At 37.9% G+C, this 22,886-nt stretch overlaps 2 protein-coding genes and 2 non-coding genes across 4 annotated transcripts in view; all 4 read left to right on the plus strand.

Annotated features, from left to right (window-relative positions):
- The first annotated feature begins 566 nt into the window (after positions 1-566).
- On the plus strand, positions 567-6,220 carry rpl13 (ribosomal protein L13). The gene is made up of 6 exons (XM_004066989.5): positions 567-707; positions 1,115-1,232; positions 1,857-1,998; positions 4,053-4,226; positions 5,644-5,700; positions 6,020-6,220. The coding sequence occupies exons 2-6, from the start codon at positions 1,129-1,131 to the stop codon at positions 6,176-6,178; spliced, it is 636 nt and encodes a 211-aa protein (XP_004067037.1). The 5' UTR covers positions 567-707; positions 1,115-1,128; the 3' UTR covers positions 6,179-6,220.
- On the plus strand, positions 3,894-3,968 carry LOC111947253 (small nucleolar RNA MBII-202). The gene has a single exon (XR_002873073.1). It is a non-coding gene; the product is annotated as a small nucleolar RNA MBII-202 (small nucleolar RNA).
- LOC111947252 (small nucleolar RNA MBII-202) lies at positions 5,855-5,934 on the plus strand. Its single transcript, XR_002873072.1, has one exon. It is a non-coding gene; the product is annotated as a small nucleolar RNA MBII-202 (small nucleolar RNA).
- A 3,582-nt stretch (positions 6,221-9,802) lies between the features above and the next one.
- cpne7 (copine VII) overlaps positions 9,803-22,886 on the plus strand; it is a 32,595-nt gene continuing 19,511 nt past the window's right edge. The window contains exons 1-5 of the mRNA XM_004067100.5: positions 9,803-10,064; positions 10,743-11,224; positions 15,943-16,125; positions 16,377-16,451; positions 20,240-20,314. Of these exons, the coding sequence (XP_004067148.1) occupies positions 11,051-11,224; positions 15,943-16,125; positions 16,377-16,451; positions 20,240-20,314 (507 nt within the window). The 5' untranslated portion in view covers positions 9,803-10,064; positions 10,743-11,050. The remainder of the gene's footprint in view (positions 10,065-10,742; positions 11,225-15,942; positions 16,126-16,376; positions 16,452-20,239; positions 20,315-22,886) is intronic.

The raw sequence follows: 22,886 nt of genomic DNA on the forward strand, positions 1-22,886 counted from the left end.
AGAATGTTATAAATTGTAGGAGAGCCCATTACCATTACCAACCCAATACCATTTTCAAAATGTTTTAGACATTGTTCAAAATAAAAACAAAAAACAAAAAAACAAACAAACAAATATCCAAATTTCAAGTGTCTTTATTGTCTTAACAAAGAGAACACAAGGCAACTTGAAATTATATCTTAGGCATTCAACCAAAGGGTAATGGTAATAAATATTTGATCTTAATACTGTATGTGTATATATTATGTTTATATGCCAAACAATTCCCTAGCATCTTAAACATTCTGTAGGTTATGTAAAATCATTCATCTTTCCACTTTTTTATAGATATTATATCAAAATAATTCCACTTTTATGGCAGACTTATTTTTTGTTTGTTTGTTTGTTTCCGTTTTTGCTCATTTAAATGTCGGAGTGATACGTCAAAACAAAATTGAAAGCTTCGCATTAATGGGAGTAATTTTGTAAAATTATGTAAATGGAGCTAGTGAACAGATTTTTTTGTTTTATATTTCTGTAATGAAGCAAGGACAAGAGAACTCCCAATCTCCGCGTTTCCTTCAGACGTGTTTTGTAAATTGTGGAAAGAGTGAAAACTCTCATTCACGCACTCTTTGCTCTACCACCCATTGGCTGGTTCTTTCATATCCCACAATCCACCGCTTCTCAACTTCCTTTTTCCTTTCGGCCATTTTCCTCCCTCGTAGGTACGTTTAGTTATCCTGAGAACATTTTTAGCAATCTGCATCAATCCTCGATTATTAAAAATAATATATCAAATTGGATCATACACGGAAAACTATGTTTTGTCAACTTTTAAATTATGTGACTATTACTTTCCATATACACCTTAAAGCAAATGATTTGGTGGAGATGCTAAGTCTAGTTGCGGCTGTTAGCATTTCCAGACCAAACTCACCCCTTTAGCCTCACGGTTAAACAGTAAATGAATGAACGTCAGCAATAAAAAAGCGTATTTTATCATGTATGACTTAAATGCGGCTTTGTCGATCATGTTGTTTTCGACCAAGACGCGTTTACTGACGTTAGCATGTCAGTTAGCCTAGCATGGAGTGTCGGTATGCCGGTGTGAACTTGCCACGCTGTGTTGCAGAGAGGTAAGCAGCCATGGCCCCCAGCCGGAATGGAATGATCTTGAACCCCCATTTCCACAAAGACTGGCAAAGAAGAGTCCGCACTTGGTTCAACCAGCCTGCCAGAAAGATCCGTAGGTAAGAACCATTCACAGTTGGCTCGTGCTAACTTCATCCAAGTAGCTGCCTGGCTGGAGGGATCAGCCATGTTACAAGGTCCAGATAAAGTAACGTTACTAAAAACTCAGTTTTTCCATGTTGAATTACCATCATCTGTAAAAAGTTACTTGAATGCAGCAATGCTCAAGCGGGTTCATCTGCACAATGACTGATGTTTGGCTTTCTGACTGACGTCACTTGTATTTGCTGCCCAGTCTGTATGGTTAAAGTACAATTGTAGAGTGTTTTATAGTAGCTCGATAAGTAATTTGTGAACCTTAATGGTCTTCAAAATATTTACCACTGCATTACGATAAAATATCTCACCTAAAGGACATTTTTGTTCATTCTTATCAAAATGCCTTTGCTGTGACTTTAAAATGTAATATAAACTTATTTATTCGTTGTCAAGCAATTGTTGGATTAAAATAAGGTTTTATTTCAAGGCAAGTGCATTGTTAGTGATTTGCTTACAAGATTAAATTAACTTGTAGTGTTTTGAAATACAGAAGTTTAAAATATAATCTGTACTGAAGCGTTCCAAATTTGTCTGTTTTTCTTCGCGAGCATGGAACTGTTATTAACAAGAACTTTCCTTCTCAGGCGAAAGGCTCGTCAAGCCAAAGCGCGCCGTATTGCACCTCGTCCTATTGCTGGACCCCTCAGGCCACAGGTCAGGTGTCCCACAATCAGGTACCACACCAAGGTTCGCTCCGGACGTGGCTTCACTCTTGAAGAACTTAAGGTAAAACATTTCTTCTACATGTGTAATGCCAAACAGGATTTTTAAACAGTTGTCCTAGTTTAAAAAAAATAAATATATATAAGCAGACTCGGATATAAGTCTAATAGTGTGAAGCACATGAACTCTCATTCTAGTTTATTTGTTTAAAATGTTCCCAAAAATTATGTATTTGTGAATATTTGTTAAAATTGCCATTAATTTGTTTTGCTTCAACTGACTTGTCTGTTTGACGACATTTCAAATATTTCATAAGAAATTCCTGCTTTACTATGGCTGAATCTGAATTGCTTTCCTACCCTACGGTTTCTCCATGTCCATACATTTAATCGTCTTAGTGGAGGGATAAGAAAAAAAGTGGCTTGTCCGAATTCCCACCCTAATCTTCAACTACTAAAATCGAAATAGTGCGGGACTATGTAGCGTCCTGGATTTTAAAAGCAATTCGTACATCATGCTCACTATTTTTTTTCTAATGGCGAGTATGACGTCATTCATTTCTCGTAGTTAAGTTTTGCGATGATTATTTATAAATCCACTGTTTTTTGAAGATAAAAACGTTGATGGTTTATTAAAAAAAATACATTTACTTTTTTCTGTGGCAAAAATTGTTCCGTCTCGATGCATTGTGGTCTTTTCACCGATCTAGTGGGCATCAGTGCACACTGGGTAGGGTTGGGCGATGTCCCTTAAATTGGCAGTTGACGATGTTTGCAGTAAACCATCGGGATGGACAATGATATGGGGGGGGGGGGGGGGGGGGGGGTTCTATTTTTAATTTTTCATTTTTATATAATAATTATTCGTTATTTTACTAAATACATTTATTTTATTTCCCAACTAATGACTCATCCGCGATGATCCAGTCTAAACTGAGGGAAGTGACTTTAACAAAAATAAATAAACAAAATAGAAAAGAAGTAGTCCGCTCCTGCACTTGATTAGTCAGGTGGACTGAGCGCTCGTGTCTCTGAGCAGAACAGTCAGACTTTGTGTTTGAGGGGGAGGGAGGATGCTTTGTTACGGGAGACTTCAGACTGCGATTCGTCCCGCAGCTTTGGGTGAACGAGCTTACGAACTCAGGAGAACCGGGTCTTCCGTTAAAAGTCTGTGTCCGGGCAGAGCTCGGACCGCCAGCTCACACAGCGGCTTTGGGGCGGTGTGTAGCAGAAAGGTCACTCAGTCCTTGGGGGGGGCGTGGCATCACGATGGTGTCTCTCCATTGTGAGGTCAGTCACTCATCACGATGGACGATGGTATCATCCATCGGCACAACCCTAACACTGGGTTTTCGCAGAGATTTCTAGGACCCTCGATTTTGGAATGTAGATTCGGATTATAAAATAGCGAATCCAGTATGTAGTGAGTAGTGAATGAATTTGGACCCAACTAATGTCTTCAAATACGGGCGTTACTACTGTTTGATGATGTCATCCATAGTTGCCAGTCATCTAGGTTAGCGCATAGCTGCCAGCTCTCAGAAATTTCCTAAAAAACATTGGTTTCATAACTTAAAAAGTCATGCAAAAACAAAAACTCCATACTTGCATTTAAATGTAAACATCTGTGCTTCAGAGTACACCTACATGAAGTGTTAGGCTGAATCCGAACTGCTTCCCCATCCTCCTGGCTCCTCCCTGTTTCTCCAATTGTAGGGTAATAATTTGGATTCAGCCTTGTACTGTATTTAAAGTTTATAAAGGGTTGTAGATTAAGGGTAGTAAAAGTTGAAAAAGCACATCATTTAGAAGTTTGGCAAACAAAATGACACATGATGTTCACTTTTTCTGTCTCATGATATGCGGCTACAGCAACAAACAAATGTGTAGTGGGTTAACTTAGTAGTCATTGTGCTTGGTGCTTGGACTCATAGGTTGTATGTTTCAGTGGCAGTCAGATGATGACAAATCTCCGGAATCTCTGTAATGATTTGATGAACACTTTGAACCTATTTTCTGATGACTGCGTTTGATGAAAATGATGTCCCTTTCATGATTCATTCATCAGTGAATGTACCAGATGAGTGGCTTCATTTCTCTTTGTTCTATCATCTACAGGCAGCAGGCATCCACAAAAAGACAGCCCGCACCATTGGCATTGCTGTTGACCCCCGCCGTCGCAACAGATCCACAGAATCTCTTCAAGCCAACGTGCAGCGCCTGAAGGAGTACCGCTCCAAACTCATCCTGTTCCCAAGGAAGGCCTCTGCACCCAAGAAGGGCGACAGCTCTGTAAGTTTGTTTATAATGTAGAAGAAAAACCCAAGGTTCAAATGGTTTTTGAATGTTTTGTTAAATACACATGTATATGCCATTATTTTAACAAACTTAAACCAGGCGTCTGCAACCTTTAGCACTAAAAGAGCCTTTTTTCCCAGTTTTACAGCCCAAAATGCAACTAGAGCCGCAAAGTCCCACTGTACTGTTTAGAAAAATACAGTTTATGTTTTTGTGGCCATTAAGTAATTTACTTATAAGCTTTGAAAATTAAATCGGGTGCAATAGTGTTATATTTATATTACATAGCTTTTGCCAGCAGCACATAAGTTATTTTTCAAATGAAATGTCAACAATTACACTTTAAAAACTTTGTCTTTTAACAGCAGCTAGAGATAAGATGAGTTTAAGCTTACCCTAATTGTAAACCACCAACACTAACTCAAACCTTAAACCATCATTTTGCTTAGTTATCTAATGTGCACATTTCTGAGGAATGGCAAAGATATCTATACTTCTTGATTTAGTGTAATCGTCAGCAGTGGAAAAATTGGTTTATAAAAAGTCAATTTTTACTGTTGTAAGATTACCTTAGTTAAAAAATCTAAGTGTAAATTACAAAATTTGACTAACAAAGCTGTTATTCAAATTTGCATTCAATTCCAAAGGGTCACAATGCATGAATCAGAGCTGCATGCGGCTCTGAAGCCTGAATTTGCAGACCCCTGACTTAACCAGAGCTATTCTAATTGTCTGATCAATGGACTGAACATCTCCATCAAGTCTCGACCAGCAGACCCCAAACGATTATGATGAACAAAAAACAAGCATGTGCATTTCTTTTTTGTCTTATTTTGAAAATATCAGTTGCAGGTGTGTCTGAATTCTCTAAAAAATATCCACCCTATCTAGGTTCTCTTGTTTGATGCTGTCGGCAGATGTCACGGGTCATAGAGACCTGAGGTCTTTCTTTAAAACTCATTAGTTCAGTCCAACTTTTCTTACACTTGTAATTTAAGTACAGAAAGTAGCTTGTATGGGTTTTTTTATTTTTTTATTTTTTATTCCCTGCTTTAAACCCCAACCGTTGGCACTCCTTTTTTAACTGGACAGTTTTTTTCTGTCCAGCTACAAATTTAAAACTGTTTGAATGATCCTGCCAAGACATGCAAATATATATTTTGTCCATCTTTGGATTTAAGTTCCTCTATTAGTAATGACAAGGTACAGACTGACCACCACAGCTTGTTTACCAAATGTTTCAGTGACATGACTCCCATCATTATTTTAATGTTTTCAAAGTTTATTGCTGTAGTTCCATATATGAGAGAATATGAGAGTCAATATGTTCCAGTTTCCTTAAACAGTGGAATAAGTGGAGATCTGTGGTAGTTGCACACAGCTGATGTTCTGTTGGCTTTATCTGTTTCAGGAGGAGGAACTGAAGATGGCTACTCAGCTCAGTGGTCCTGTCATGCCCATCAAAACTGTAAGTTCCTCGTATCACATCCAGGTTTCAATTTATTTTGGCTGTGTGGACCATTTAGGAACATTTGTGTTTTGCTTCTATCACATTTGAGCTAATTAACAGCTTGGTATAGAACTATGTATTGAAGCGTAAAACTGTTGGGTTAGCAGTCATGTGATGACACATCTCCGGAATCTCTGTAGTTCTTTGATGAAAAACTTGAACCTTTTTCTGATGACTGCTCTGAAAATCTCTGAAACGTTTTTACAAATCTAAAACAACTGACACCTGAATGTGTCCATCATTATTGGTAATGGGGTGGAACTGTTTGTCTTTTTAGGTGTACAAGAAGGAGAAGGCGCGCATCATCTCTGAAGACGAGAAGAACTTTAAGGCTTTCGCCAGCCTGCGTATGGCTCGCGCCAATGCTCGTCTCTTCGGCATTCGTGCCAAGAGAGCCAAAGAGGCTGCCGAGCAAGACGTGGAGAAGAAGAAGTAAAAAGCAGTGTGAAACCTGGCAAAATAAAGTCTTTAAAAAGAGTGTGACTGTCATGATCTGAGTATGGTCCTGGTTCTTAACTTTGCCAATCCCTCAAGAGAAGTTCAAAATCTTAGTCCAGTCTTGTTCAGTCAGACGGACCAGAAACGCTTCAGATGAAGATCGTTGTGTTGAAGACTTCCCAGAAGGGTTGAATAGCTGTGGAAAGGGGAAGTAGAGCAGAAGATGCAGCTTCTCTTCCCTTGTGTCATCTTGTGGGGTCCAGATGACCCCACTCCCAAAGAGGCACTTCAACATTCGGAGTGGGGTCATCTGGACCCCACAAGACGGTACGCTGAAGCTTTTTTCTTTAATTGGTGATCTTCAATGGTGTCCATGGATTACATGAAATCTTCACCTTTAGCCACCTTTGTCATGTTAGGGAGAACACGTCAATGTAAGGGTGGGGTCATCTGTACCTCATGTCTGACGACAGCAGAGATCCTCAGTCTGCATTCATCACTGTAGGTAGATGGTTCTGATCCCACACTGAGGATCTGCCAAAGTACGTTTTTCCAATCGAATTCCTTACTAATCCTATTCATAGGAGCAGCAGTAATAATCTGTCAATAAGAAAAACAAAAGTTGACACTAAATATAAAAGTACTTCAGCATTTTAAAATATTTAAAGTCGATGGAGCGTAATTGGACAGTTTTGTGCTATTGCGTTTTATATTTCAATTACAAGGTCCATATGTGACTTGTATTATGCCAACTTTTTAATTCAAAACCTTTGAACAAAGTTTGTCCCTTCAAACTATATACTGAATTCAAACCTACTTGCGTTTGAACAGTGGTAAGGCAGTTGACCTCTGATAGGAAGATTGCAGGTTTGATTCTCTCCTTGCCCACCCATATGTCAATGGGACTGTGACTGTAAAGTGCTTTGGGCTTTTGAGGAAGCTAGAAAAGCGCTATGCAAGTATTAATTTACTTGTATTCTTTATTTTCATTTACCATAAGCATCACAGGTGTGTGAAAAAAATTGTCAATATTACTGAAGTTTTTTTAAGTAAAGCAAAATCCTTTACTTAAGGTTTTTTATATGAGAAAAAATAGACACTGAACTTGTATTGGCAGTGAAAGCTGGAAGGGGAACCTGAAATATAAGAATAACTGCTCTAAGCTGTATTTACCACCAGTAGGGGGCATCAGAGGCCCAAAAATATTTCCTCATAACTAAGACATCCAGGTTTTTTTGGGTGTGTTAAAGGTATACTTCTGACTCTGCTGTAAATGTTTGGAAGTGTATACAAATCTCCAAAATGACAGGATTGATGATTAAGTCAACTGAAAGGGTGTAACTGACGCATGCAGTTTTTAGCCCGATTAGCAAAAGAGCTAGTGTTTTCTTTGTTTTTTAATGGATATATTTAAAAAAAAAAAAATAAGTTGATTATCCTCAGTATTCTGATTAAAAAGTATTAGAAGATGGAGGCCAGGAGAGGTGGATGGTAAAAAAGAAATCCCAGTGGTGCAGTCCAAATGCCTTTTGTTCCGGCAGACCAAAACAAAAACTAAGGTGAAGGTTCTGGACTTTATGAAGAGATATTTACAAGACGGTGTTGTTTATTTTTCCCCGTTTATGGAATAAATCACATAGCATTACATAAATAGGTAAGGGAGTTGCAAAATCTACAATATTAGTCTAGCAAAACAACCCAGAGTGAGACTTTGTGTCCTGTGTTTCTGATTGTCAGCAATATCAGTCGGGACTTTAAGATTTAATAAACATAAAGGACGTGTATGTTTTTTTTTGTTTGTTTTTACCAAAGGGACGGTCAAAAACAAAAATTAATACATGTTCTAAAAAAAATTCAAAGCAAGTTGCTGAGAATTTACATTTGAACGCCTTGAGGATCCCATCACCTTCTTACAGTTTATTTCTCTAAAAGAAAAGCTAAGACAACATTTGGTTCTAGATTTCTAAAAAGTAATACTGTTTGTACAGAATCACCTTCCCTCTGGTGATCATGCTGCAAAAATGCACTGACTGAGTAAACAAAAAAGTGGGTGCTTCAGGCAAATCAAGAGACCCTTCATCTTTGGTTGTTGTTTACTCCGTGTGGTCAGCAGCACAAAGGCAACAGGGAATGTGACTGGGGAAAGAAAGGCAGAAGGATGGGGGACTATGAATAGATAATCCATGTGTAAACGCGTGGAATGTCCTGCGAGGTGCTGAACCGACAGCAGCAGCAGATGGTCGTTGTTTGGAGCTGTGGCGTAACAGGGCTCAGGTGTGTGCACCACAGCAGTCGCCTCCCACTGAAGAAGAGGCAGTGAGGGTGAAAACTGCTGGAAAGACACGACTGAAGGCGATGCTAAATAGTGTGTGCAGATCCCGGGATTCATTTAATTGTTTTCTTGAAAGAATCTTGTTTGCAATCAAACTGTAAGGCAGTCTTTATGTTCTGAGTCACAAAGTGATCAGCGCAACAGATGAACTAATTAAAAAGCAGCAAGCTGAGCTCTGTTTTTTTCTTTTTGTCTTGTTGGAAGACAGTGTTTAAATGGACTTTACATGTCTGGATTCTTCTTTTCCTTCTAAAAAAGTCAAAAAGTGAGATAAAAAAAGGATACATTCTGTTTTCTTATTAAAAACTAGTCCACAGCTAACTACTCAAAGATGCTCTAACTGTATTGAATGAACCTTTTCTTCTCTTTTATTCGGTTTTTTTGAAGGCAGACAGTTTCATGATGTTTTCTTCTTTTCATTTTTAAAAGCTTTGTCTTTCATGGCCTTGTTTTCTATGTTTTCCCAATTTGAAAGCTGCTGTTTTTTCAGTGCATTTTAGGAAAATGTTACGCAATGTCTGGAGTTACATTGATGAAAATAATACATTTGTGGGTGGACTGAGAAAGGGTGCACGGTATAAACATCACAGAGAAACAATACAATGTACAAGGCACATACAGTTAAGAGAAAAAAGTGATTGGAAATCTACTGCTAAGTCATGGATTTCTGTGCAAAATGCATTTGTGCAGCTTCTGCGATATGGCAGAGCATAAATAGGCTTTAAACTCAATGAATTGAATCCAACGGGGATTTTAAACCCTGAAGCTCAATATGTGGATGTGTTTTGGGTCTGTTTGGAGGTTCCACATTAAGAATTGGTTTTGATGTAATTCTGTTGTTTTTTGCTTATTATTTGGATTTGACACACCTCCTTTGTGCTACTTGGAGCACCCTGGTTAGATAATGCATCTTTACCAAGACAGACTGACATGATAGATTCTTTAAAATGTCCATCATTTTTTTATTTTTCTTGGTAAAATTCTGAGTTATCTTGAGATTTTGCACAGCAAAGAGTAAAGAGGGTTATAAGAAAGTGTTCATAGTTTAAGATAATAAATTCTCACCTGCATGCCATTCTAAATCTATATTTAAAAGCCTTTCTGGGAACAGATTAACACTAACCCTTAAAGAGAAAGGATAAGAAAAAAAATGATATGCTTATCTGTTTAACTCAATTCTATGGATTTATTTATGGGGCACAGTTGAAATCACACAAACGCATGTGTGCATATTTCCTAGCATCTCTCTGGGGTTTAGTGCTTTGTGTGAGCTGTCAGATTCCATCCTCTGTAGCAGCACTTCAGCTCTGGCGGTCCCCCTTTCTTTTATAGAGTCGGTTCTGAATTGAGATAATCTCATCCCAGTGAAAAAGCCCCCCCTTGCCTGAGCAGCTGGACTCTCTCTGCTCTCACAAGCAGAGCCTCCTCCTCCTCCCTCCTCCCTTGTCTAGTTTCGGCAACCAAATATTCCAATATTATTAAAGAAAGACACCAAGCAGCGTGCTATGGGAGTGGATTTAACAAGTCTTTTTGGAGCAAGGAGAAACAGCAGGTAGGGAGAGTTTACTGCTTTCCATTGGACTTTCAGCTCAGTTTATTATTTCAACCATGAGCTTCTGCTTTTGAGGAACAAGTGGTGTTAAGAACTGCTTAAATTGTTGTCCTTTTCCTATCAAAACAATCAAAGATGAAGGGGTCTCTTGATAAATCTTCTTAGGTCATTTGGCGTCATGGACCTACAAAGATTTATTGACAGTTATAACTGATTAGTGTTAAATTATTAACTGAACTCTCATGAGCTTTGCCGGCTGCATGCAGGTCTTCTAATGTTGCTTTCACCTCTAGATATGAAGTTTTGTCTAATAGAATAGATGAAGATGCGTTTGGAATCTCGGGGTTTCGTGCAAACAGCTGCGTTTGGCTGACATGTGGTTTCCGCGCTCTCAGCTAGGGAGCAGCGGCGCGGGCGCTGTCCGCGGTGCTGAAACCGTAACAGCCTTTTGTTTTTTTGTTTTTTAATGTGTTTCGCCTATTGCTGAATGAGAAGAACAATGCCCCATCCAGATGAATGTTTACTATTTAATTTTTAGGTGACAATGCTGTACAAATGTTTAGTTTCAAGTTAAAAATATGTGTCATTCCAGTTCATCTACCTGAACAAATCTTTGCAGGCATCTGACCTACACTTCTAAAGGCACATGTCTGTCACTTTTGTTTCCCATCTTTTTAGAGGTGAGATGACACCCCTCACAAGGCAATAGCTCTGACAGCCTGTGCATCAGCTTGGGTTTGCTTCACTCCCCAAGGACTCCACAAGAATCTCTGTTTTTTTCTTTTTCCCTTTTTTTTTGGTGACATCTGTACCAAGTCAAAAAAAAAAAAAAAAAGCCAGTCTCCTGTGAGCGAGCCAAGTCTTTACTGAGATTCCAGAACCAAGCACTTGAGTTTTTTTTCTTCACTCTCATTGCCTGGAGCTGTACCAGCAGCCTCACATCACACTGCTTTGCAAGTTGGCAGCTCTTCTCACTTTGAGTCAAGATGAATGATGTTGATGAGGCCACCTCCCCTGCGACCAGCCTAAGCGGCCCGGCTACATGTGTCTCCAAAGTGGAACTGCGTGTGTCTTGCAAATCCCTCCTGGATCGAGACACTCTGAATAAGTCTGACCCCTGCGTTGTACTAATGGTTCAGAACAATGGGCAGTGGATAGAGGTGAGGCTCTTTCTCTCTTAAATGTGATAAACATGCTGCTGAAACTTTTACAGCAAAGTGCTGCAGATATTTTCATTCAGTCAGGAAGATCTGATATACTATTTTGAAAATCCTTTCACCATTTTATTACCCATGTTCTTTTTAAAGAGTGATTTTAGCCACACCCGAAGAGAGCTACAGAATGTTGAGGTGATCTAAAGATGTTTTTCAGTGTTTTCATGTGCATAGACAGGCACACGATTATTAATGATGATTTCCATCTCCTCTTCCCCCATAAAATTCTAAATTTTTTAGAGATCAGAATCTTGTTTTTCTTCTTTATTGACTAACAAATAAAAAGTGGGCAATGTTTTCTTTACCATTTCAGCTTCCGTGTTATTGCACTTCTGCCATATTTGTAAAACACTGCTTAAAGATATCAATATTGGTCATGAATATAGTTGAAAGGTATAAAATCAGCGTTCTTTTACTTTCAGTATATACGTACACTCCTAAATGTCGAAAAAGAAATCTCTCCTTTCTTCGTTATTTTTATTTTGTTTATCAGTTTAGTCCAAAACACAAATCTTTGTTTATTGAAGGATGTGTTCATGTGGAGAGGATGTCGAATGATATGGATTTCTTTTTAACTTCAACTCTTAATCTGACAGTAACCAGTTGATTTCATGGAAATATGATCTAATCATTTTATAAAGCTCTGCCAAACACCTGTCACACTGGAGTCATATGAATCTTGAAATACTATTTTGTGCAGACACGGTAAATGCAGCTTGCTAATGGAGGTCTCTCTCTTTTTTTGCCTTCTTATGGTGGGAGGTTGTAACATGAGCTGACTGACCTAAGTTCAACGTAGCATGAGTGTATTACTGGCTATTTTTAGCTTTACTTAGTGACGCAAATTCATATGGAGTAACTCACACAATGCAGCATTTCATTTGCAGTGTGCACATAGATCTTTTAACACACCTTTTGTCCATGCAAGTAATCTAAAGGCAGCATTTTTTATTCCTCTGAAGTGAATGAAACAAAACCCCAAAGTTTATTCTGAGAATGATCACACTGAAAAGAGTCATACTGGCTCCAAACAAGAGTGATTACATGTTTGTACGGCTAAATTAGGGTTATTTTACAGATAAACTGAAAAAAACAAAGATGAAAAATCTGTGGCTGAATTAATGTGTTCTTTTTTCTAATGAGATTTTTTGTGCCTGAAAAACTAAACTTTCCCACATCATTATGCCCCCACCATCCTGGTCTTCTCCCTTTCCTCTGACAAACCAAACTGTCAAAAATGCTTGAGAGGAGTTTCCAAAATGAAATTTTAAATACTTTCATAAGCTACTTTTTCAGAGACAAAGATTTTAATAGATTTGGACCTTTCAAACCTCAATAATGATAAGCCCTGGAGCACTTTTCTATTACACAAAATTTCCTTAAAAAGATGTTTTAGCAACCATCCTCTTGCAGACCTCTATATGTTTTTCTTTAACTACTTGAGAATTTGTCTTTCTCTAAAGTTTTGGAAGTCTTGTACTTTTTACACTTGATTTCATGTTCTTCACATTTAAACAATCTAAAGTTGGTTTAGACCAAATTAAAAGCTCAAAATGACAATCAAGTTCTCCTTAAACTCTTGACGTATTTTTTTCTTGTCAGCATTGTGGTATCCCTTCTTCGCAAGGAGTTTATAGTCTTTCCCAATTAAGTTATTTGACTAAAGCACAGCTTATTTGAGTCTTTCAATCAATGTTTCCTCACCTACTAACCATGTAGATGTGGTTTTTAAAGATAAATGATTGACTTAGGACTAATATTGACCTTACTTAAAATGCATTAGCCCTTTCCATTCACTCACACATCTATCCATCTATCTTTCCATCCATCAATCTCTTGACAGCAAACCCCAAAGCCGGGAGGCTCCTCTGCTTGAGCAAATCATTTGCTTGTGCCAATGGTTGATAAGGAGGCAGAGCCCACTCATAGCAACAACATATCTACCTCTCTTTTGTTTCCAAATGTGCTTTACTGAAACCTGTGACTTGCAGGCTTTCTCATCAGTAGCATGAATCCTAAAACAAGGTTGAGATGAAATGACATTTTCTGCTGCCCACAAGCTTGTATCTTGTGGACTATGCTTTTTAAATGCTCCTTTGTTGAGGAGTTCACCCAAACCCAATCTTTTTGTTGATATTTTAAAAGGTGATTATGCCTGTTATGAAGGTACATCACAAGAAAATGCAGCACTCAACAGCAGGTAATGCTAATAGAGAATGATTTCTGAGGGAAGTCCAAAGCTCTAACCCCACATCACTGAGCAGGCTTCACAGATTTAACTCAATCTATTCTATATGACTCTGATCAGCTTTCATCAACAAACAGACTCATCCCAAATCTGTCCATGCAGATGGCACAAAGAGTGGGAGAGACAGCAAAAAGACAGCAGAAGAAAAGCAGGGTGGTTGCTTATTCATTTCCTCTTTTTTCCATCTTTTGTTTTTCTGCACATTAAACTATTTTATTGTTATGTCATATATACTTTCTTTAATTTTCCGTACAATTGTGCTGTGTTCTAACTCATAACTGGATCTCAAAGAGATAATAAGAAAGTAAAATGTCAAGATTGCCTTGCATTATTATGAAATTAACATGTGTGGGTGTATATAAACAGTGGTAATGAAATTATTAGAAACAGGGGCTCATCTAAACACAATCATATTTGCACAAGAGTATGTTGAACCACCGCCTCTACTTGGCACTAAAATGGAGAATGACAATATAAAAAATAAAATACAGTTAAAAGTACACATCACATTAACACAGAAAGTGAAAAAGAGCTTGATTTTCAGAGCTTTGCAGTTGGATTTTGGAGAGGTTAGAAGAACAGAGCATGTGCAGATGCTTCCATGCAGGTGGGAGGCTTTTTGTTTTATGGTCCCTGTAGAGGGACGGCTCTGCACAAGCAAATGCAGTTACTCTGAGTCATTGCCATCATTCCAAAATAAAAATCCTCATTTGTTTTTCATAACCAGGGCTGATGTGGATACAGCATGGTGTTCAGAAAGACATTTTTTAAAGCATCCACATTAACCCATTAAGCCATCCATCCTGTATACTAGTGCTCTGTCCTGTCCAGGGTGAGAGAGTCTGTTCTAACCACCCCGAGGTGAAAGGCGGAGAACAGGACAGCGGTCCATCAGCACACTAACAAGGAGGAAAACAAGCTCACACCCATTTCAGTTTCAAATAATAATCTGGGGCAAGCATGTATTCTGACCTGGAAAGTAAGCTGGAGTGCACAGAAAAACCCAAACAGGGCAAACTGTGAATCCGAAAAGTGCAGATGATCATCAGTCCAGATGAAAACTGCAAGCGTTCAACTATGTGAGACAAAGTACTGTCCTCCAAATCCACTGACTTAACAAGTAACAGTTTGTATGCAATGAATGTAATATATGCTATAGGAACTATGACTCCATGTGACAGATAAGGGGCCTCAAGAAACTCTGTGAAATCAGGATGTTGATTGAATTAAAACCAAGCTAATAATTACTTTGTCACTGAATTTTTGAAATCACTCAAATTCATTCTGATTTTTTAAAAGAATTTAATGTGTTCATAAATAGATATTTAGACAGTGTCCTAAGAAAATAAAACACTATCTAAATATCTATTTATGAACATTTTAAATAGATATTTTATATAGAAGTAAAAAGTGTAACCCATGACTTTTACAAGTTGGTTACATATTTTGCCACAAAGATGACCGGTTTCGATTAAATTTAGTCAATATGTAGTCACAAAATGTGGTCAGCTAGAAAAATCTGAGACTTATACCCAAATTAAACACCATAAAAAATGTTTTTTTCCTCATTACAATTTTATTTAGAAATGTCTTTGTTGTGATTTATTGCTTCATTTTCAGAAGACCATAGGAGAGACTGTTGTCTAAAAAAATTATAATACTCTAACTTCTATTACTGTATTGGAATGTATGTCAAATGCATAAATGTATGCTAAACAAAATGCAAATACACATCACAGACAAAGAAAAAAAACTCTGATATGTTCTTATTCCTATATTTGTGTGTGCATTTAAAAGACCTACAGAAGACTTTTGTTGAGATGATAGGAAACTAAAGTAAGTCCTTTGTCTGCCATCTGTTAAAAAGAAAAACGAGTCAACTTTGCTTTGTCGTGCAGTTCAAAGTCAGGATGACACGCAGTTTGATCCAAATCTGACAAAAGTAACATAATGACGAATCAGGTTCTCTCAATTTCATCTAATAAATCCTCCAGGTGGGCTTTTTTTCATCTTTGGCAAAAAGCTGGTTACATTTATCTATATAATATTAATCAAACACACATTAAAAAAATTCACTGCTGTAGAGAATCGCTCATTTCAAAATTCGCATTTTGAAATTAAATAAAATGGAAAGCATATGACTGCAGGTGATGTGTGCGAGGGCAAATCCAATATCAGAGAGGGCTTGAGGGAATTTCCCTTCCCGACAAACATGGCTTGTTTCTCCAGAATGACTGCCGAATCACTCCAATCGTCTTTCACATCCTCCCATGGATGTTTGCTCTGCAAAGAACACTGGTTTTCTCAAACACTCGGAAAAGTGTAGCTTACAAAAAATGAACTACATGAAAATGGTGTGACTTTAAATATTTAAAAATAATAATCTGTGACTCTGTGGATGTGTGTTCCCTCTCAGCTGGACAGGACAGAAGTGATCAAGAGCAACTTGCATCCAATTTTTGGGAAGGTTTTCTCTCTGGATTACTACTTTGAAGAGGTTCAGAAGCTGCGGTTTGAAGTCTATGACATCCATGGCACTCACAGTATTGGGACTCGTGACGATGACTTTCTTGGGGGAATGGAGTGCACTCTTGGACAGGTACTTAAATGTTACACTCCTCGTTACATTTGCTGAAATTGCTTAAAATGTAACAAACCCTGATCAAAGAACATGCAGAAGCAAGCTCTCTGTGTTTATGATGTTTGAAACAAAATGCTTGACAGTGAGCATTTACGTCTATGAGAGTCAGAGGAACTGACTGATAATGATCGCTGCTCTTGATGACTCATACCCCGTGTACGCCTCTTTTCAGCAGAGGGCTTGAGACCTGCGTTTTGCTTCTCTTGCAGATTGTAGCCCAAAAGAAGATGGTGAAACCTTTGTTGCTGAAATACGGGAAATATGCTGGCAAATCTACTATCACAGTAGGTGTCTTGCATTGTGCTTATCCCCTTTGCTCTGGTGAAGGAAACTGTGTGCATCAGAGAACTAATGGATGACCAACTGTTTGAAAGCAGCATAGGATTTTTTTTCCATCCTTTTTTTGTGTGCTACATTTGAATACACTCAGACACACACATGCACACTTATCCTATCTTTATCGCACTTGTACTCAGTTTAAAATAATAAACCATCACACTTAATCAAGTCTTAATTAAAAACTTACCTAGTTGTAAGTTCAAACCCTTCCAATAATTTGACAGTTTTAGAAGACCAGGCTGGATGATGTAAAAATGGTTTTGTGGTAATAGCATATCACTGTTTGTTGTGAAGATGTCACTATTGGTGCCATGTCGATTGTGGGAAAAGGAGAACAAAGGAGAAGAAAACATGTTGGTCACCTAGGGCTATGCTTTCTTTTTCTTTAACTCAGTGGGATTATGTGATTAAATTATTCTTCTCTTTGCAATTATTCTAGTTTTTGCTGGTAGGGTCCTGGAGAGCCCAGGGACTAGAATTTGACAAGCCACATTTTAGAACTTCTCAAACTTGGGGTTTAACCTGAATCTCTTAACCTCCATAATTACAAATGTAATATAATTTTTGAGAGTTTGAACTTTGTGTTATTGCTTGGGTCAGGAAAATTAGATTAAAGACCCACTGATTAAAATGCTGTTTAACATTTTCTTTCAGCACGTTCTAATGATGGAGGACAAATACTATCAAGACAATATAGGAAAACTAAGCTTAAAATTGCATTTCTGAGCGTTTATTTTCAAATTGTTGTAAACCAGGAACAGACAAAAAAAAAAAAAGAAATTTGTAAGCGTCACAAGTACAGGCAGACGACTGGATCGAAATGCTGCAGGTTTAGTAGCACAGCTAAAAGTCCACAAAGCTAAATCAGGGTCAGGCAGGCAAAGGTCAATCACAAGCATGAGAGCATAGGAGAAGTAACAGGGGTAATAAGGATCCAGGCGAGAGTTGGGGCAGGCGGCAGGCAGGCTGCAGAAAGGCAGGCAGGCAGGCAGGCGGGCGGGCGGGCAGGCAGGCAGGCAGGCAGGCAGGCAGGCAGGCAGGCAGGCAGGCAGGCAGGCAGGCTCAGGGGTCAGGGGTCAGGGGTCAGGGGTCAGGGGTCAGGGGTCAGGGGTCAGGGGTCAGGAGCCGGGGTCTCAATACAACACAGAGTGGCACAAACAATACTTTGTACTGAGCTTCACTCAGTGCAGTGTTTAAGTATGATGTGCTTGATGAAATAAATGAGAATCAGGTGTGCGGCATCCAGGAAGGGTGTCCTGAGGTTGCTGGGAACTGTAATGTGGTTAGAACTCTGGAGACAATTCCTGCCGGTGACCAGAAGGGTAGACAGAGTTTTTACTTCTGACAGGAAAAGATATGATGTAGAAAATATGCTGGGCGGACCACAAGATCCCTGCTCCGCAATGTTGAGGGGAAGGGAGGGCAACAGTCCCCTCCACAACTCAGAGGTGAATTAAAAAAAAAAAACTCCTGTCGCTCTGCAGAAGCAATGTCCTAGAAAATGACACTGGTTTACTGATTTAGTCTAAAAATGACAATAATAATTAAAAGACCACTGGGGACACTTTTACAATAGATCAAAAATGATCAGAGTGGGACGATAAGGAAACAAATGTGGTTATGGATTACGTTTCGATGGTTCTGAGTAGAAAATATGAGTTCAGAAAGCATTTCGTAAACAAATAATCTGATGAAGATGATGCTGAGACAAGAATATGCATGTGAGTGTCAGTGAATATTTGTATATCTGCAAAAAAAAAACCTTGCATGATCCAGTAGACCAGTATTAAATGATAGAATGTAAAATGGGCTACAGACAATTACTGGACATTTCGGGGAATGATGATCCTTCCTGAGAGAGAAAACAGGCAATTAGAGGATGTAAATGGGAAGGAAACTTTTGCGAGATAGTTAGTGAGCTGTGCTTTGTGCTGCAGTTCAGCTCGAATAATGAATCCCCTATTGCTGTGAACACGAAAACAAAACTACTCGAGGGGGGAAAAAAAACTCCCAAACAAACAGAACTTTATAAAGATGTCCTATCAGGGAATGAAACTAGGAACAATTGTATCTTGCAAGTTGATGATTTGGGAAATTCTCTGCCAAATGGGAAAGCCCTCACCTCCCAAATCACTAACTCATATACAAATGGGGGTGGTAGGATAATATGGGGGATGAGCAGCGCATGGTTAATATTGCTAATTAGGCACCGAGAAGCAAAGCATTTACCGAGTGTGATTATTAGAAAAGGTGACTAAAGAGAAAAATTGTTCCAGTACTTTTGTGACTTATGTTTTAGGATAAACTGCATTTTCTAAATAAGAAAATCATGTATTACTACTAAAAATAAGTAATTTTGACTTTTGTGGAGACAGCGAAGCTCGACAAAAAGTGATTTGAACTCCCACCACCTCCAGCTATTACTTACATATATTGTGCTCCTGCACTGAGTCTAAAAGGAAGGTTTGCAATCTGCGTTCTACCAATTTCTATTTATTTTTGTATTCCCCCTTTGAATTTGTATTTAATTGCATTGTGAAGTAAAGTTAATTTGTGTTTTGGTGAGTGTCTAAAATTTATCAAGAACTTTTACCTGTTTATGTTACTTTTTTTCTAAAGACGACCCAACATTTGTGTATTTTACAGCAAAAAACCACAATTCTTTTAAACTAACAGTACACTTTTTCCCCACACAAAAAATACCAAATTTTAACTAGGCTTCTTAGACACAAGCACAGGTTCAGCTGAAGATGATGAAAGTACTACAATCCAAACCTTCATCCTAACGAGGGTACAAACTGTACAGTGCCTCCATGGATGCTAACATCCTCCTTCTTTCACCTTCTATAAAGATTTTTACTTTCCTCTGCTTCAAAACAAGGCAAGCTGTCTTGTAAATCCCACAGGTTTCCCCACTTTGCCAGCCATCAATGTCATGCTTTGTTTGGCCGTGGCCTTGCTCGCTTTACAGCCACAGTTCTGGGAGTTTGATGTGAGGTTTTCTCGTGTATCACTGAGGAGGGCAACCTTGGATTCTGAGGCTGGGAGATGGCAAGGCAAGAGAAGAGAATGTAAAAAGATTTTTCAAAGATTTTTTAAACTTTTCATGTTAAAGTAAATCACAAGTTTAAAAAAAAAACATTTAGAAACATTTGTGGACCCTTCTATAACCCTGCTTGGTATCTGGTGACTAAAAAAACGTCACTCTATAAGTTTAAAACGCAGTTTGTGACAAAACTGGGGCCTCCAATTGTCAGCCAGCCTCTCAGTCTCCAGTAATCTTAGCAAAGGCATTTTTAAAGTAAAATATAAAACAATATTTAAGGTTTGATGAAAAGGAGCCAAAAAAATAAAGTGTTTTAATTGAGTGTCTCTGCAAAATACAGTTTAATTAGTTTTCCCCAAAGTACAGTGTTTTTAAAATGTGTTTTCTGCTCATACATTTGAGTTTTTTTTAATAAATGTAAATCACAATATTTATGAGCTGCAACTAGATGAGTTTTTTTTTTAAATCAAGTAAATTGTTTCAAAAAGTTTATCTGAATGTTTATTTTTTAGATTCATCTGAAAGCTAAACTGTTCAGTGGGCTCTGCCAGCTGTCTTCCACTGAACATTTTTATAAATGACATTTCTTTTCTCTGGAGTTTTTGAGTCAAAGCAACAGTTTTAGGCTTTAATAATGTATCTCTGTCAGATGAAATCTTATTGAAATATCTGTTCTTCTTCTTCTAGGTGCACGCTGAAGAAATTTCTGGCAATAATGGCTATGTGGAGCTCTTTTTCTGTGCCAAGAAGCTTGATGATAAGGTGAGGCCTGTGATTTATTTAATCGTTTAACAAAACTACACAAGTAGTTGGGAGGTAGAGATAACATGATGCTCCTCATGTTGTCGTGGTTACAGGCTGGTTTCATCACTTCCATGAACACAGGAGGTTTCCTTTGGCACAGATATGTAAAAAAATAAAACATTATCGTCTTATATATATAAAAAAAAAAAAAAATATTCACTACATAACATCTTAAAGGAAATATGTACCACCGCTTCCACTTCAAGGCAGGAAACATCTGACCCCAGCTGCTCTTACATGTTCAAACTTTGCCCGAGGCGTAGTTCAATCAAAAAGACAGCAGGAGCTTACATCCACTTACAGTTCTGATGATCTGAGTCATACTGGGTTCTCGGCAGCAAGCTTTTAGAGTCCAGATTCAAGGGTTGACCTTGATTCTCAACGTCACACACAGCATGTGCATTTGCTTTTAAAATTACAGTTTGACATTTACAGAAATTTTAACTATGAATCCCTGTGTGTTCTGCACTGATAATAAATTTTAAAAAAATAAACAAAAACACAAGTACATAAAGACACAAAATAAAATTAATTTTTGTTACAATTATTATTGTATACTCAATTTATACTCAAAATATTGAACTTTTGAAATTCTGAATATTCCTCTGTTTATTTTTTCTTAAAGTGAACCTGATTAACTTACAGGTGCTGAAAAATGCTTAACAATGTGTTGGATTTTTTTTCCAATCCTAATTACTCAACAGATTAAACAGCAAATTTAAAAAGAAAAAAAGTGTTAAAATCATATTAGAATACATATTTACAGGTTTTTACATACGGAAACTAACTTTTTTATTTATGCTGTTTAACAAACGTCTCTGGTAGGAATGTATTTATGATGGAGAATAATCTGGGTTGTTCTAAATTATCTTTTAATATAGTTTGGGTTATGCTTTACATGGAAATTCTACTTTGTGTTGGGTCTGAGTTTCAAGTTCAGTTGAGTCTGATGCATTGTAGCTGTTTATGTCCCTGTCGGCTCTTTTTAGTACGTGTTCTGTGTTCGTTTGAATGTCTCACCCCTGAGATCTTTCTGAGATGACTCACCTCCTCAGAGTTTGTCGTCCTTGATGGTGTTTCATGTCAGATTATCTTTGTAATTGAGTGTAAAACTTTCCACGAGCTAGTTTCTCTTCTTTGTGTGCTTCTTCACTTTTTATTTTCTCCATCCAATCTTGGGTAACTCTGTTTTGCATCTGAATCTCTGACAGTCTAGACTGCCTTCTGATTGTGTGCTTTTTTAGATGCCTGTTTGCTGTCTGGTTCATTTAAAACCAAATTTCCTTTGAGTCTTGAGTTTTTCCAAATAAGCTACTCTATTTCAAATTTTGTTGAGTCTTTCCTTGTCCTTGAACCTGCCACTGCTGTAGAATTATAGAATAAATAACCCACCAGGAAGAAAATTAAATTAAAAAACTGATGTTAGAAAAAAAAATTCCTTCTCCTTGAAAGATGAGAAGTTTAGCTTTTCACACTGTTTTGCAGTTTTAATAAAACCTTAGATGGGAAAAGAGGTGAATTAAAGCAATACCATAATATTATTATGGGGATGTAAATTATTTCCACTGTGCACATAAGACAGAAACTTTCCACCTATGATGACTACAACCCATATAATCTTTCACTGTAATTTATTTACTTAGTTTTACATTTGTGCAACATTTACCAGTTATGTGAATAAGTGCATGTGAAATTTTTTCCACTCAATATTTTCAAATTTTGAACATTAAAAATGAATTTTAAAACTTGAATTTAGATGAAAAAGTGAACCGAAAACAACAAAAACAGATTCATATCTATCACCCAGTTGGGGACTGTAGTTTTTTTTGCGCAAATAATTAGCTCTAAGATCCACTTCCATATAACGAGTACTGACTGAGACAACGTGAAGTTTCAAGCAGGCTGCTTGTCCATCATGTCTCCAACCTGCAGTATTCATTCACAGAGCATGTCTGCAGGTGAACAGAGGCTTTTAATGTGACAGATTGTGGTATCTGGTAATGATGCCACAATTAATGTCATTGTTAGCCAAAGATTAAATCTTGACACGAGTACCTCATTAGTCCATGGAGCTGATGCCACAGGCCAGCAGTTGCCATAGCAACAAAAAGAGGATGCTACAGCTCTTTTTAAAAATTGTTTTTTCTTTCTTTTTTTTTTTCTTGCTGCTATCCCTCAGGAGACTTATCTGGCTAATGTGGCGGGAAATGCACCCTTAATTGTCTCATCTCATGTACACAAAGCCCCCTCACCCACCCAACTGCAACATCCACAGACTTACACAACAGTAATTATTTGTTTTCCTCCCTGAAGAATCAATTGACCTAAATAGTTAGCGCCGCCTCTGCTCCCAGACGCCTCTACTGGAGCTGATGTAAGGCAGCCACAAATAACTGCATGGGATGCCAAATGTTTTGTATGTTTATGTTTAAACACTGTGTGTGTGTTTTCCCCCTAAACACTGAGGGTGTAAATGAATGGGAACAGTTCCTAATTCGTGCATCTGCATGGAAAGACACGCACTGTGAAA

This window comes from Oryzias latipes, chromosome 3 (assembly GCF_053564925.1).
Source record: "Oryzias latipes strain Hd-rR chromosome 3, Olatipes_Hd-rR_3.1".
NCBI lineage: Eukaryota > Metazoa > Chordata > Actinopteri > Beloniformes > Adrianichthyidae > Oryzias > Oryzias latipes.